Raw genomic sequence first — 12,968 nt, forward strand, 5'->3', positions numbered from 1 at the left:
AATCAAGTTTTGTCTCCAGTCCAGTGAATAGTCATAGCCAGTCTCAGTTTATTAAGCACAGATGCTAATACATGTTTATGAGCTATATACACTTATGATTGTGGGGTTGTTTCACAGGAAACACTGCTTGAATTAAAACACATTTGGAAAAACTAGCATTAAAAGAAAAGTAGCAAAATAATGAATGAAAAGTTTGTCAAAGTTTGATCAAACGTGATGATGGAGAAAAAAAAAAAGAGGGAAATAAACATCATAAAGTTTGCATAAAGGATTCCAGGGAAACGGGGGGACAGCTGTTCACCGGATCTGAAAAATAAACAAACAAAACACAGAGTTACCTCACGGGAAGAAAACATCTTGTTCAAACTACATGCCGAACAAGAAATAACTGGAAACTGGAAATGGAAATAATCTGATCCAATAAGTTGTACGTTACTACATGACTGTAGGTATTTTGTAATTATTTAGCTATTGAGAACGACATGTATTAGCCAGGCATCTGAATTAACTGCTGCCATGTTGTAGCACGCCCATGCTAGCAGCAGTTGGCAGCTCCATCGTGCAGGGGAGGATTCTGTTCTCTGATCAATCGCGCTGTAAACACAGAGCTGTTTATCCAGTTCCACATATAATTAGACATCATTCTTTTAATAGTTGTGTGATACATTTATAGTGAGTGAAGATTTATTTCAGCTTCACACGAGACGGCCATGTGCATTTTATACAAACATTTTCTCATCTCACCTCATTTTCGTTAAAATCCAACGTTGGGAAGCTTAGGAGTCTTTCCAATATCAACTTTTAAAAGTTAAAAGGCCAATTTTTTACCAAGAATAAGCCGATATCCAACTCCTGAGCCCGAGCAGGAAACGCTCACACAAACAGTTCGTACACGCCAGGTATAAGAGGAAAGATATTTATGAGTCGTCCAGAGACGTTTCTTAGAAGTAATGTACTCAAACTTTGGCTCTCCCCTCAGAGTTAAAAATACTAGTTTGATCAGAAATCATAAAGTCTTTATCTTACTGCAAGCAGAGTTTAGGTATGATACCCAAACTTAAAAAAAAAAAAAGATAATTAATCCCATCTTACGCACAATACCTGACCTATTTGATTCACAGTATCATTATCATGGCTTCACAATTTGCTGAGTTCTTTGACAGATTTTCATTGATTAGAAATGTCTTCCACTATGACTTGTAAGAAGAATATTGTCATGATACAAATACATGACAATAACAGAGATTATATATTGAATTATTGCCCTGCCTTTTGATAATTGACAACACCGCTGTTGTGTTTCCTCTCTGCCTTTCAATCTGCGGCTCCAGCTGGACTTTAGTGCTGCCTTAAAACTTTATCTGAGTAGCCTTGAGCTGTCAGAGCTTTTCTGAATGTTTCACCCCAACAGAGAAACAAGACAGTGAGGTTTGACTGAGGTCAAAATCATTAGAGAGGTTAAATTCCACCTGTAGGGTGAGCAGCTATAGACTGCACTGCAAGTCCAGGTGCCTATGAGTCTGCGCCAAGTATCCACACAACACTGTCAATCTTTAAAAAGCTGATTAAAAATCCATTATGTTAATCAATTTATAATTCTATAGAAAATATATGTGAAGTATTTTCCTTGTTTAAAAATCAGGATCCAGATTAGATGAAACTGGAATCGTCCCTGAGCAGAAACTGAGTGAAGCACGCCGACAGCTCTCACCGTATATTTGTCCCATTTCTTCTCAGGATCGTACGGCTCCCAGCGGCTCGCAGGGAATATGTGTTTGTTCTTCTCATACCAGCTCCTCAGCACCACTTTACCTGCGTGAGACTGCAGGAAAAAGAGCAACGCTGGGTTAACTTTGATACTGCTTATGAATGCTGGCACAGTCCATGTCAGAGTCATCCCCATTGGTCTGCCTCTCTAGCCCGAGTTATGTGCCAACCTGAAAGTGACCACAGGGTTTCTCCATTATGTATTTATATTTATTAAACATCTTGATGGGTGGTGTATTTGTGCCTTCTTTCAGTTTCAGTTTTGCTCAGAGGAAGGCGACTCAGGTTACGGCTATGATGCTAGATGTATCGTGTGATGTGGAAAAATATCCAGTTTTCATATCATGATCATTTTTTTATTGTGTCACTCATTATGGCGACCTTTTTTACTCATTTGGTCAACGCTTTGTGTCTTGCAGGAAGTCTGTATTACCGCAACAGGAACAAACATTGAAGAGGGTGAAGGTGAAGCAGAATGTAAACTGTAACTGTGGGAGTACACTGCCTACATATCCAGACGTCTACAGTTGGCTCCAGTTTTAACTCTTGATTTTCCTCGCTGATGAAAGCTTTCCTCTTTAGACTGTTTGCCTTCATCTGAGCGTCGAATTTGCTTCTTTTTCTTTGGATTTTCACTTATTTTTGAAGTTGTATCTGTAGTCATCCATCTTTTCTTTGTTTGTTCAGCCATAGTAGATTACTGTTTACTCGCAACACTTGCAGAGACCGGAAAAGAAGCCGCTTAGCTCCGCCTACCCTCTCTGGCAGACCAACCACTGCTGGGTGATGGAAAACGCGTCTCTAACCGGGCGCCGCTTGTGATTTCTTTCCGCAAATGTTACCACAGACACCCAGTCCATAATAATACTATATACTGCAAATGCAAAGGCTTTCAACATGACAGTATTACTTTAAGGTACACACTGATTCAGCTCAATCGTGTCCTCTCAACAATCCCTGGTTATTGCTGTAAGAAAATCCTCACCTCGTCTTTTTCTACAGTAGCATCGTTCACCAGTCGAATGTCATCGTGGACGTCAAAGCTGAAGAGAGGACCTGTAGAGAAAAAAAACAACTTTATAAAACAACTGCACACATTTTTTTTCTAAATGGAAAAAGAAATGAAGGTATTGTCTGTCAACAGGCCGACAGGCGGTGCATTCACTTACCAGATTTGCCTCTGGCTTTGGTCACAATGAAGTCATAAAAACTGTGGTGCTGAAACAGATTAAGTGAGATGAAATTCAGTGAGACAGCTGCTGGATAAAATCGCACACAAATATTCTGACAGTTACCACATGGCCAACTGGTTTTTACTTTTATATCCTTTTTAAATATATAGACTCCATAGTATCCTCATATATATGAATAGTATTGTAGACTAGACGTTTACACTGGAATTATCTTGAGCAACCTCAACACCATGATGGCTTTGCTGGGCTACAATCTGGATTATAAGATTTGATCAGCCTGGGTTTATTATAACTAAAGTGTAATATAAAATATACCGGTGCACCCAGAGGGAGGGTGTTAAAATGCTTGCACGAGTATGAAGACAAACACGTCACTTGGAGGTGTTGAAAGTGCTCTAACACCTGGACGTTAAATGGAGTGAAGTAAAATGAAAGTAAACACAGTATCCAAACAAAGCTAAGATCAGTTGAGCTGTGGACTGCATGGGGAATTAGTAAAGCACACAGCGCTTACATGTGGGATTATCAGATCCTCTTTGATGTACATCAGCTGCTCCACTCCAGCAGACCTGCACACACACAGGAAGTGAGGCTTATTAATATCAGTTTTAAGGTTATGACATGGTCCAAATCCTTTCCATGTGTGAGTGAATGCAAGAAGCAAAATAGTTACATTCTTTTGGTTTTCAGACTTCATGTGTTGCCAAGTGCTGATGGTGGAATAATATGGAGTTTATGATGGGTGTTAAATAATATAACGAAGAGTACGGTCAAGACCCGCTCTGTTTGAAAAGTGTTCTGAGATAACTTACTAAGTTATGATTCAGCGATTAATAGATTGAAGTGTTAGATTTGAGAGTTTAAGACACAATGCTTAATGTCATTATTGCAGTGAGTTTGAGAAGGAACAGATAAAGTGTGTGAGTGTGTCTGTGTGTGTAGCTGAGTGAGTTCTGCATCTTTGGGGCCCTTCCCCCCCAAAGCACTGAGATGTGATTGAAGACTTAGATAAAGTCATTAAGTGAACATTTTAGTCTAATTGTGTTGTTACATTAACAAAACCAAGGTTTATAATTATTTACAGAAACTACGATACATTTCTACACTCCTCTATCCACACTTAGCATGGCACATGACGCTTCCTTTCCTGCAATTAAACTGGCACTCATCTGAAACACTGTACACTGTGTTTGGATTGACTGTCTCTGTGTGAAAAAAACACCCCACTGCCCTCTCATTCATTGGAATGAGGCGCAGCAGAGGCTGCCACACGGGGCTTCAGCGAAAAAGTTGGACCTGGCTCATCTCGTGCTTGTCCTGGATTACTTTGTAAAGTAAGAACATGCAGTTTACAATTGTTACAAAAGGGGGAAAAAAGCTATGATGAGAACTTTACTGAGTTGTATCTTTACAGTGCTTTGGTCTCTGATGGGTCCTCTGTATCATTGATCTGCCACTCAAAGTGTTTTTCTGTTTTGTATATCATTGCATCACTAGTACATGAAACAGCCCCACCCTGCGTGATTTTATCACATCATTTTTTCACTCTGAATGCCCGTTGGTATTTTCATCAAAAAAGATAACGGCACAAAAAAAATCTCTTAAATCAAGTTAATTAAGTTCGTTTCCTACTAGTTTGATAGGTAACATCATCCTGAAGCCTCACAGCTGAGGGATTAATAATAATACAAATATATAAACAATCTTTATGATGTGATGATGTTTGTCTCACCTGAGCTCACTGAAGTCTTTTCTGAGGACCTCAAGTGCCCTTTGCAGAAAGTTCTGGATGGTATTTCCCTTCTTCATCTGCAGGGGAAACACACAGACATAATGAAGACGTGGAGAGTATGCACTATGTTGTGTTTATAGTTATAGTAATGGAAACAGAGGTAAGTCCCCCCCTAAATATATAAAAAATATTGTTACTCTTTAAATGGTTTGCATTAAGTACTCTATCTGTAGCGTTTAGAAACTGAAAACAGTGAAGCTGAGTTGCAGCACGTCATGCTTTACCTTGACAGTCTTACGATGTCCAGAACCATCCCAGTAGCTGAATGTGATCTCAATCTCCTCACCTGATGACAAAGATACACACCGATATTTTTAGTAAGAGTGAGTGTGTTCGTGTGTGTGTTTGTAGACAATAGTGGGGAAAAGACAAAAAAGCTGTCAGCTTGTAAGTGGAGTTACTTAATTACAGAGGATGCATGTGTGTCTGATAACTCTGGTACTCACTCTTTATCTTCTCCTGTTTGAGCTCCCATTCCTGCCTGAGCTCCTCTCTGAGACGATTCTCCTCCTCCTGACACCAAGAAGCAAACAAAAAAGGTTTTTTAAAGAGGGACATGTTGTGGTAACACAGGAGACTTAGCTCATGTCGATTTGCCCTGTACAACATCTGGATGTTAGACACCTGTTAGAGCATGCAACACAACTGCTGGTACAGGCTCTCGTGACATCACGAGTACTGCAGCGCCCCACTGACAGGCCTTCCTGCATGCACATTCAAACCTCTGCAGATGATTCAGAACGCAGCAACGTGACTGGTCTTCAATCAACCTAAAACAGCACACGTCACTCCACTGTTCATATCCCTCCGCTGGCTCCCAGCTGCTGCCTACATCAAATTCAAAACCCTGTTGCTTGCTTACAAAACAGCAACAAAAACAGCTCCTGCCTACCTGAATGCCCTCACAACAACCCATCACAATAGGGCCCTAAGTCACAAACCAGACTTTTCTCCTCTGTAGTGCCCCGGTGGTGTTCCCTCCTGTCTTGATCCGTGCTAATCAAGACATTGATTCGTAAAAATTAGCATGTCACAGTATAAGATTTACAGCTTCACCGTGGTATTATCCGCATGGACAGCCTTATCAACCAATGTGTGAATAATTCAGCCACAGATGTTACATGGGTGAGGTTCTTTCCATCTTGCCTCTTGGTTATGCAAGATTCAATTATTAAAGAGTCTGTCTGTTTTGCAAAAATACAGCTAAAGGGGACAATTGCGAAAGGGTATCGGGTTAGCCTGGTTTTAACGAGTTATTTCTTGCCCTAATTGTTCCCTGGTTTCTGTGTGTTCCTCTGCAGCTTTCCAGAGAAAGAAGAAACCAGATAAGTACGTCATTATCTGCTAAATAAAAATCACGCTTTATTAATCCCTCTGGGGGAAATTCTATTTTGTCACTGTTATACACACATGTGCAGATAAAACCCATTGACATTCATCAGTATGTGGAGAGAGGGAGCCCCATGCAGTTAGGGTTTTGTGTCTTGCTCAAGGGCAGCTCTGCTTTGCCCAGGAGGTGAACTGGCACCTCTCCAGGTACCGCTCATCACTCTGACTGGTACGTGCTTAAATTGACCTGGCCACCATCCAATAACCAAGCCAAAGACTGAGCCACTGCCGCCCATAATCAACAGAAAAAAACAGAACCAGGGCTTTGAATCCTTCCAGTCTTAACTATTTGATTTGCAATGTGTTGACAAACAGCTGAACACATCTATGAACCTACCTGTAAAATCCAAATTCAAATCTATCCACAATCACATACATTTTATGTCCTTACTAGGGATGCAACGATGCCTCTCAATGCAGTTAAAAATCAAATCAAAGTCAAATCCATACGATGAAGAGATGAATCGCAATACTATTTTTTAAACAGCAGAGGGCGCTTTATGCTTTTGGCTTCTCTTGTTCGGCGTCATCACGTCTTTTGCGTCTGTAGCTGAATAGAGGTCAATCTGCATCTTTACTCTTTCTCGGTACAAAAGTTAAACTCGCCATTTCTTGGTTTTCCACGACGTAACAGCAGGAAAAGTCAATCTGATATCACTTTTGTGCAGCCCTTCATCAGTGCAGCAGAGTCTGTAGCTGTGTCCCAATCCAGGGGCTGCATCCTGTTTTGTCACCTGCATGTAAACTGCTGCTGCTGCTGTCTTGCAATGTTGGCCAGGTTACGATTTCAGGGCTCTTCAGCTTTTCAATGAATGTATTCCCGTTATCAGCGACACCTCGCCCTGTTTTTTTTAACATCACAATAAATAAACTATATAACCTCATAATTAAAAAGGATTATTAAATTTACATTTCTTTATAATTTGATGGGATTCGTATCGAATCGTGAGTTGAGTGTATCGTTACATCCCTGGTAGAAAATCACACAGTAAAGTGTGATTAAAGTGTGATTAAAGTGTGATTACATCGACCTCACCTCTCTGTCTCTGTCAGGAAGGAAACTTGTGTCCACGTCTGGATTCTTCCCCAGTTTCTTCTTCTTAACTGGAGCGTCTATGAGACACAGACAAACTGTTTGATTCGCATGCATCACGTACAAAAACCAAAGAGTGACACAGAAAAGTTGTGGTGTTGGTGTTGCTGGGGGGGTCATGTGCAGTGACTTTGTGTCTTCTCTTGTGACAATGATGAAAAGAATCCAGGTGCTGATAGATGGATCGTTCCCTCCTTCACACAGAGCCACGCTGTCTGCTTCTCTTTGTTAGTAAAGCGGAGCTAACTGTTTCCTGGTTGTTGTTAGGCCTGTCAATATAGTTACATCATCACCTGATTCTTTCATCACGGGAAATTTGCAGTGGGATAATATTTGAATCATATTCGTTAGTATTCTTCAAATAATGAGTGTAATCCAGGTCTGTTCAGAGTAGTTACAATTACAGTTTATTTGTTATCTGTAATGCAAAAATATAGACCTTCTGATCAACTGCCACAAGTTTAGTGCAGTAAGAAGCTTCAGGTGCAGAGTGGTGCAGCAAAGCTTTGTGATCCCCGACATTTGGAATAAACAGAGATAAAATAGAAAGTGGATAAATGAATCCATTTGCCTTAACCTACAGGTGAAGTCGGTGCGAGCTGTGTGGATGCAGCGCAAGAAGCATGTGGCTATTTAAGGGTTAGACTCTGTACTTTTTTCACCACGCAGCTGCATTTCCAACAGCTGGTCTTTGCAAATAAACAACATTACAATGCCATATAATACAGAGTGAAAAAATAACACGGCTGTTTAAACCTTACTTCTATTGTGCAGGTTCCTCTGTTTTAGCGGATATGTGAGCATGTTTCTGAAAGGTGCCCATATCGGGTCTCTAGGCTGATCTTCAGTTATTTTAGGTACTCTTTTTATAATAAACATAAGTGTAACATGTCAACATTGTCGGTTTGTCAGTCAGTAGGTAGGTAGATAAACAGGTAGGTAGGTCGTTGGTAATCATTCATATTGAGTGTTCAGAATGTGGTTGGGGTTGCAATGTTGTTACAATGTTGTTGTCTTAACATGTTTTTATCTTTGAGCAGATTTTCATTTGATGGAGCAGTTTAGACTTTAACACAGTGGACAGACACTTGTGCCATTAGGTGTGGTGTTACAGTACTGTAGGATACTCAGAATCACAGAAGTAAAAAAATAAAGAAGAATCTGTTTACTCGCCCCAAAAGATCTGTCGGCAAAGTAAATAAATTCTTTGTTTTGTCTTTTTGCAGACAAATTCCTATGTTGTCTTTCCAGGAAAATATGTTAAAAAGGAAGGCTACTTAACAGTGTACTATAGATGTAAAATCATGACAAGCATTTGAATAAAGGTCTTGATATAATGAATATAAATGCAATAAGCAGAACACAGTCATGGGTAGCAATAAAGCAAAGCATGTAAAGGGCATGTTCTTTTTGGACATCTTGAATTAGGCCTTTAAACGCCTATAAAAGGCATTTTATAACATGATGGATATGATGGATATTGTTCGTGTTTTAGGAGCATTCTTTGGACATGTATACAGCGATTGTGTAAAGAGTGTGTCTAAATTTAGAATTTTACTGTAGTTTCCTACGCACAGCTTCTTGCCCACTTTTTTTTACACGAACACATCCGATCCGCCACATTAACTTTAAATGGTTATAAGAAAGAATTCACCTCAGGCATGTTTCAACCTGTTAAGCATCATTACTCACAATCCATCTCCTCCTCTTCATTTTCCTCTTCTTCTTCTCCTTCATCTTCGGGATTAAAAGACAAACTGGCTATTTTCCTCTTCTGTTCCTCCTTTCTCTTCTTCTCTTTCTGCTTCTCGAGTTTACTGCAAAGAGGAAAACAGACGACAAACAACGTTAAACGGTGACACCATAGAGAGGATAATCAAACATCCCATGATCATCTGTTCATTTCCACCCTTTAAAAATGTGTTTTCAATGAACAGGACCTATTTTCCTAGCAGGAATAAAGATAATAACAATTGCATCATTAGAAGCCAAACAGAACACGTAGTTTTACTCTTGGCTACGCTTGTTGTGACGTCAGGCAGGTCTCCAGTGTTTTGTTTTGTATGATTGCTTGGTTATGTCTGTTTTCTCTGGCACGAGAGTACTACAAGAATGCAACTCAATCCTGTTCCAGCTACAGTGGAGTACTACAGCAGCTGGGAAATAAGCTTCAGTGCAAGTAAGGACAACTTTAGGAATTTAAGAACTGCCTGTTACAAACAAGAAGAAAATTTGGAAATGTTCTTGGAAAATCCTTGGAACACATTCAGTTTCCTCTGAGTGACATGAGGAGACGCAGATCTTTTTGTATAAATGATGATTGACAGTCAGTAAAACAAGCTTCATTGTCAGTTTTACACTGTCAGAAATAGTAGGAGCTCTTCATTCTCTTTGGCCATCAACATTATGCTGTGATTAAGGAACACTGTGCACACGTATGAGTGTGCGTATGAGTCATCAGTGCAACAGCTTATTGACCAATATTTAAGTTTATAGTTAGGCAGTGACCTCTAGTAGCTGTAGTAGATATTACGGGAAATTTTGATTTTAAAGGAGCAATTCGCCCCTGGTTCTCTGTAATCGATAGAAGCAATAATATTAGAAATTGGCGCCATACCTGTGGAGACAGTTGTACAAACCGCTCGTGGTTTCGCCAATTCTACATTCCTACAACACCCAGCGTGCATTGCGCCCCTCCCCCTGCAATACTACCGTTTCACTGCAGGCAATGGCTCAGAGTGGTACAGAATCCGAAATACGATGAGGTGGATTGTCTAAAAAAAATCTTCAGGTCTGCAGTCTACATTTCAAACCTGACGATTTTGAGCGAGACATGACATCGGAGGCGGCGTCCGAGATCGAGGAAGTGTAGTTTAGCAAGCTCCCTGGCCTCAGCCAGACGACGCGAGCAGCCTCAATCTTGGAACATCGGCTATCATCTGATGATTTTTGCCTCTGGGAACAATGGCCAACTTCTGAACGCAGCCATTGGTTAGAGATAAACAACCTCCAGCCAGGACTTCGTGTGTCCATATGTTGCATTGTTTACAGTCCAGTTAGCAACTTGAGAAGCGACCGTGTGTTCAGACCAAAAGCGACGTGAAATTAGCCCCTCCAGATATGTCTGCAAAATAAACGCTGCCGTCTAAGCGATTTTTAGTTCATTACATTCCATGGGGGATCGCCTGTTCATCTGTTTCTGGTAAGTCTCAGTTGTTCCACTGTAAATATTACGTTACATAGAGCATCAAATGGTGTTTCTGTGTGTACATTTTGGGTCCTTGGTCACATTAAAGCACTTCCTAGTCTAATGAAATGCTTTTGGATTTATTTTTTCTCATGTAGCGTATGCATTAGATTAGGCTGTGCGTAAGGGTAGAAAAAAACAACAAATTATATCCTGTATTGATTTTGTATGGGACAATGCATTGTATTTTTAAATCGAGGACAACCCCTTACAGACGAGGGATGCGGGGTTAGACAGCAACTGGATGCAGGCGAGAGATTAGATCCCCAACAGGTTCGTTTGTACGGATTTATGCAGCAGAGTGAGGATACATATGTTTCATAGAGAAGGGCATGTATATCGTGGATTTATTGGTCAGAGGAGCGGAAATAATAACTCACAGCTGGAGTTCCTTGGACTGCTCCTTCTTGGCCAGCTGTTTCTCTCTCTCCTTAACCAGCGCCTCCTGCTTCGCCTTCATATCATTCAGAGTCACCAGACCTGATCAAGACATAAAAGTCAAACAAGATTCACATCATTACAGTCTCTCAATGATGTTATCAAACTATAGTATAGCCAGTATAGTGAGGAAAAATGATGTTCCTGTTTATACTTCCATGAAAACACTTCACCAGCTTAGTTGTTATTCTTTTATTTTTGATGCCAAGACAGCAGCATAAAAAAGACAACAGACTAAGACAAGCAAGAATTGCTTCTAACAATAACTTAACAACATTCAGCAATAAGACAGGTGCAATCACTAACCAAATGATCCTTAATTCTGTTTTTAGAATCTTCCAAGCTAATAGCTAATTGCTCCAGTTTAAGGTGATACTGTAGCTCAGACCGAGATGAAGGAGCAAAAACATTAAAAGCACTTTTACTGAAGATAGATCGAGTTTGAGGAATGACAAACATGATATGTCCATGTGACCAAAGGCTGCAGTCACTGAAAGTTTTAGGAGTCAAAACACAACATAAGTAAGAAGACATTCATGTAGTATCGCCTTTACTTTTTCTGACATTTCATGTCATATATCTAACTAACTATCTGTGTCACTCTCAAGCCTTTTTCTGGGAATTTGTCATTTACCTAATAATTATACGCAACTAAAACAAATTAAGGAACTGATTTAAAAGTTGTTTATAGCCTTATTTTATGGCAAAAAAACAATGTGTATGGTTGTATTTTTTAATACAAGACATCCAGCAATATTAAATCATACAAAAACTTCTTCTTACTCAACAGATCTAACTTTTATGGATCAGTTGTGCCACTGTAAAAATGTGTTCCTTTATTTTTTTGGAAGTATTATAGTTTTACAGGAGGGTTCACATGCAACAAGAAAAATACTTACCAACTGTGCTGGACTTCAGCTCTGCCTCTACAGCATCATAGTGAGCTGAGAATTTCTTATCAATATTGGACTTGACCATGTTGTCCTGAAAACAGAAACCAAACACACAGGTGAGTTTACAGGTAAATTCCACTGTTAAAATTATTTTGAGAGACTACAGAGAGTGTTTGGTAAAATTAATGTCATAAACTCATTTAACAAACATTTGAATATTCTGTCATTAACCTAAACTTAGCTCAAATGTCATGAAGATAGAATTTTAAAATGACACTTGTAACGACGGCCCCTTCACTGACCCTGCAGGAGGTCGCTGTCTCGGGGCTCTACTTACTAGCATAGTGGCTACATGCTTTTAGCAAAAGACATACGGCTAAGTTTATTCACAGTAGTACCACGTGATTAATAATAAACATTTATAATATGGGAAAAGTTACAAACCTCAGCAATCTTCTGCTTCAGCTGTTCAAGCTGTTCTCTTTCTTTTTCTCGTTTTTTCATGAGCTGCATCGCTCTACCAGCCTCGCTGGCAGCTCCTTTGTACTGCGCCATGTTGCTTCTTTCTGTTTTTCGACGCTTGCTTACAAGAACTTTTCAGACAAAATTGCCTGACAGAGAAGTTGAATTCTAAAAGGAACCACAGATTTCTCCTCAACTGTGAAGGCAAACCTGCTCACAGCACATCATTCACAACAAGAAAAATGGCGGTGTTGCATTGCATTCTGGGTAGTTGGGTGATACTTATGATACCTTCAAGTCACCCAGAAATCCTCGGAATTACGACTTTACAAGGCAACAACCAAGCCTTACAAATATTAGGCTAAGGTGTGTTGACGTAAAACCGAGAAAGCAAAGCGAACCAACATAAATGTCAAGAGGAATTTAGAAAGACTTATAATAATAATAAAAATACAATTGTCCAATTAATTAAATTTTCCATCTTGCATAAATTACATGAGTAAATGAGTGAAGATGAATGATCTTCCCTTTAGTGACAGTAATGCTGCTATTGCCACATACAAATCAATTAAAAAAACAACCAGCATTAGTAGTTGCGTGATACTTATGATGCCTTATGAGAGCCTTCTCTATTGCTGCCCCCTCCCTCTGGAACTCTCTCCTCCATCACCAATACAGTCTATACCTCAGACAC

The 12,968-nt window shown here is 39.8% G+C and overlaps 1 protein-coding gene across 1 annotated transcript; it reads right to left on the minus strand.

The window, feature by feature from the left end:
- Nucleotides 1–24: 24 nt before the first annotated feature.
- Nucleotides 25–12,498, minus strand: fam50a (family with sequence similarity 50 member A). The gene is made up of 13 exons (XM_069660241.1): nt 12,257–12,498; nt 11,819–11,903; nt 10,862–10,961; nt 8,927–9,051; nt 7,178–7,254; nt 5,199–5,265; nt 4,977–5,038; nt 4,693–4,769; nt 3,475–3,529; nt 2,937–2,985; nt 2,753–2,823; nt 1,712–1,822; nt 25–306 (listed from the first exon to the last, which is right to left on the minus strand). Exons 1-13 carry the CDS (start codon nt 12,365–12,367, stop codon nt 298–300), a joined length of 999 nt encoding a protein of 332 aa, XP_069516342.1. The 5' UTR covers nt 12,368–12,498; the 3' UTR covers nt 25–297.
- Between the last annotated feature and the right edge of the window lie 470 nt (nt 12,499–12,968).

Source organism: Semicossyphus pulcher, unplaced genomic scaffold, assembly GCF_022749685.1.
Source record: "Semicossyphus pulcher isolate SPU_LCO1_2020_fin unplaced genomic scaffold, fSemPul1.0.p SCAF_13, whole genome shotgun sequence".
NCBI classification, from domain to species: domain Eukaryota; kingdom Metazoa; phylum Chordata; class Actinopteri; order Labriformes; family Labridae; genus Semicossyphus; species Semicossyphus pulcher.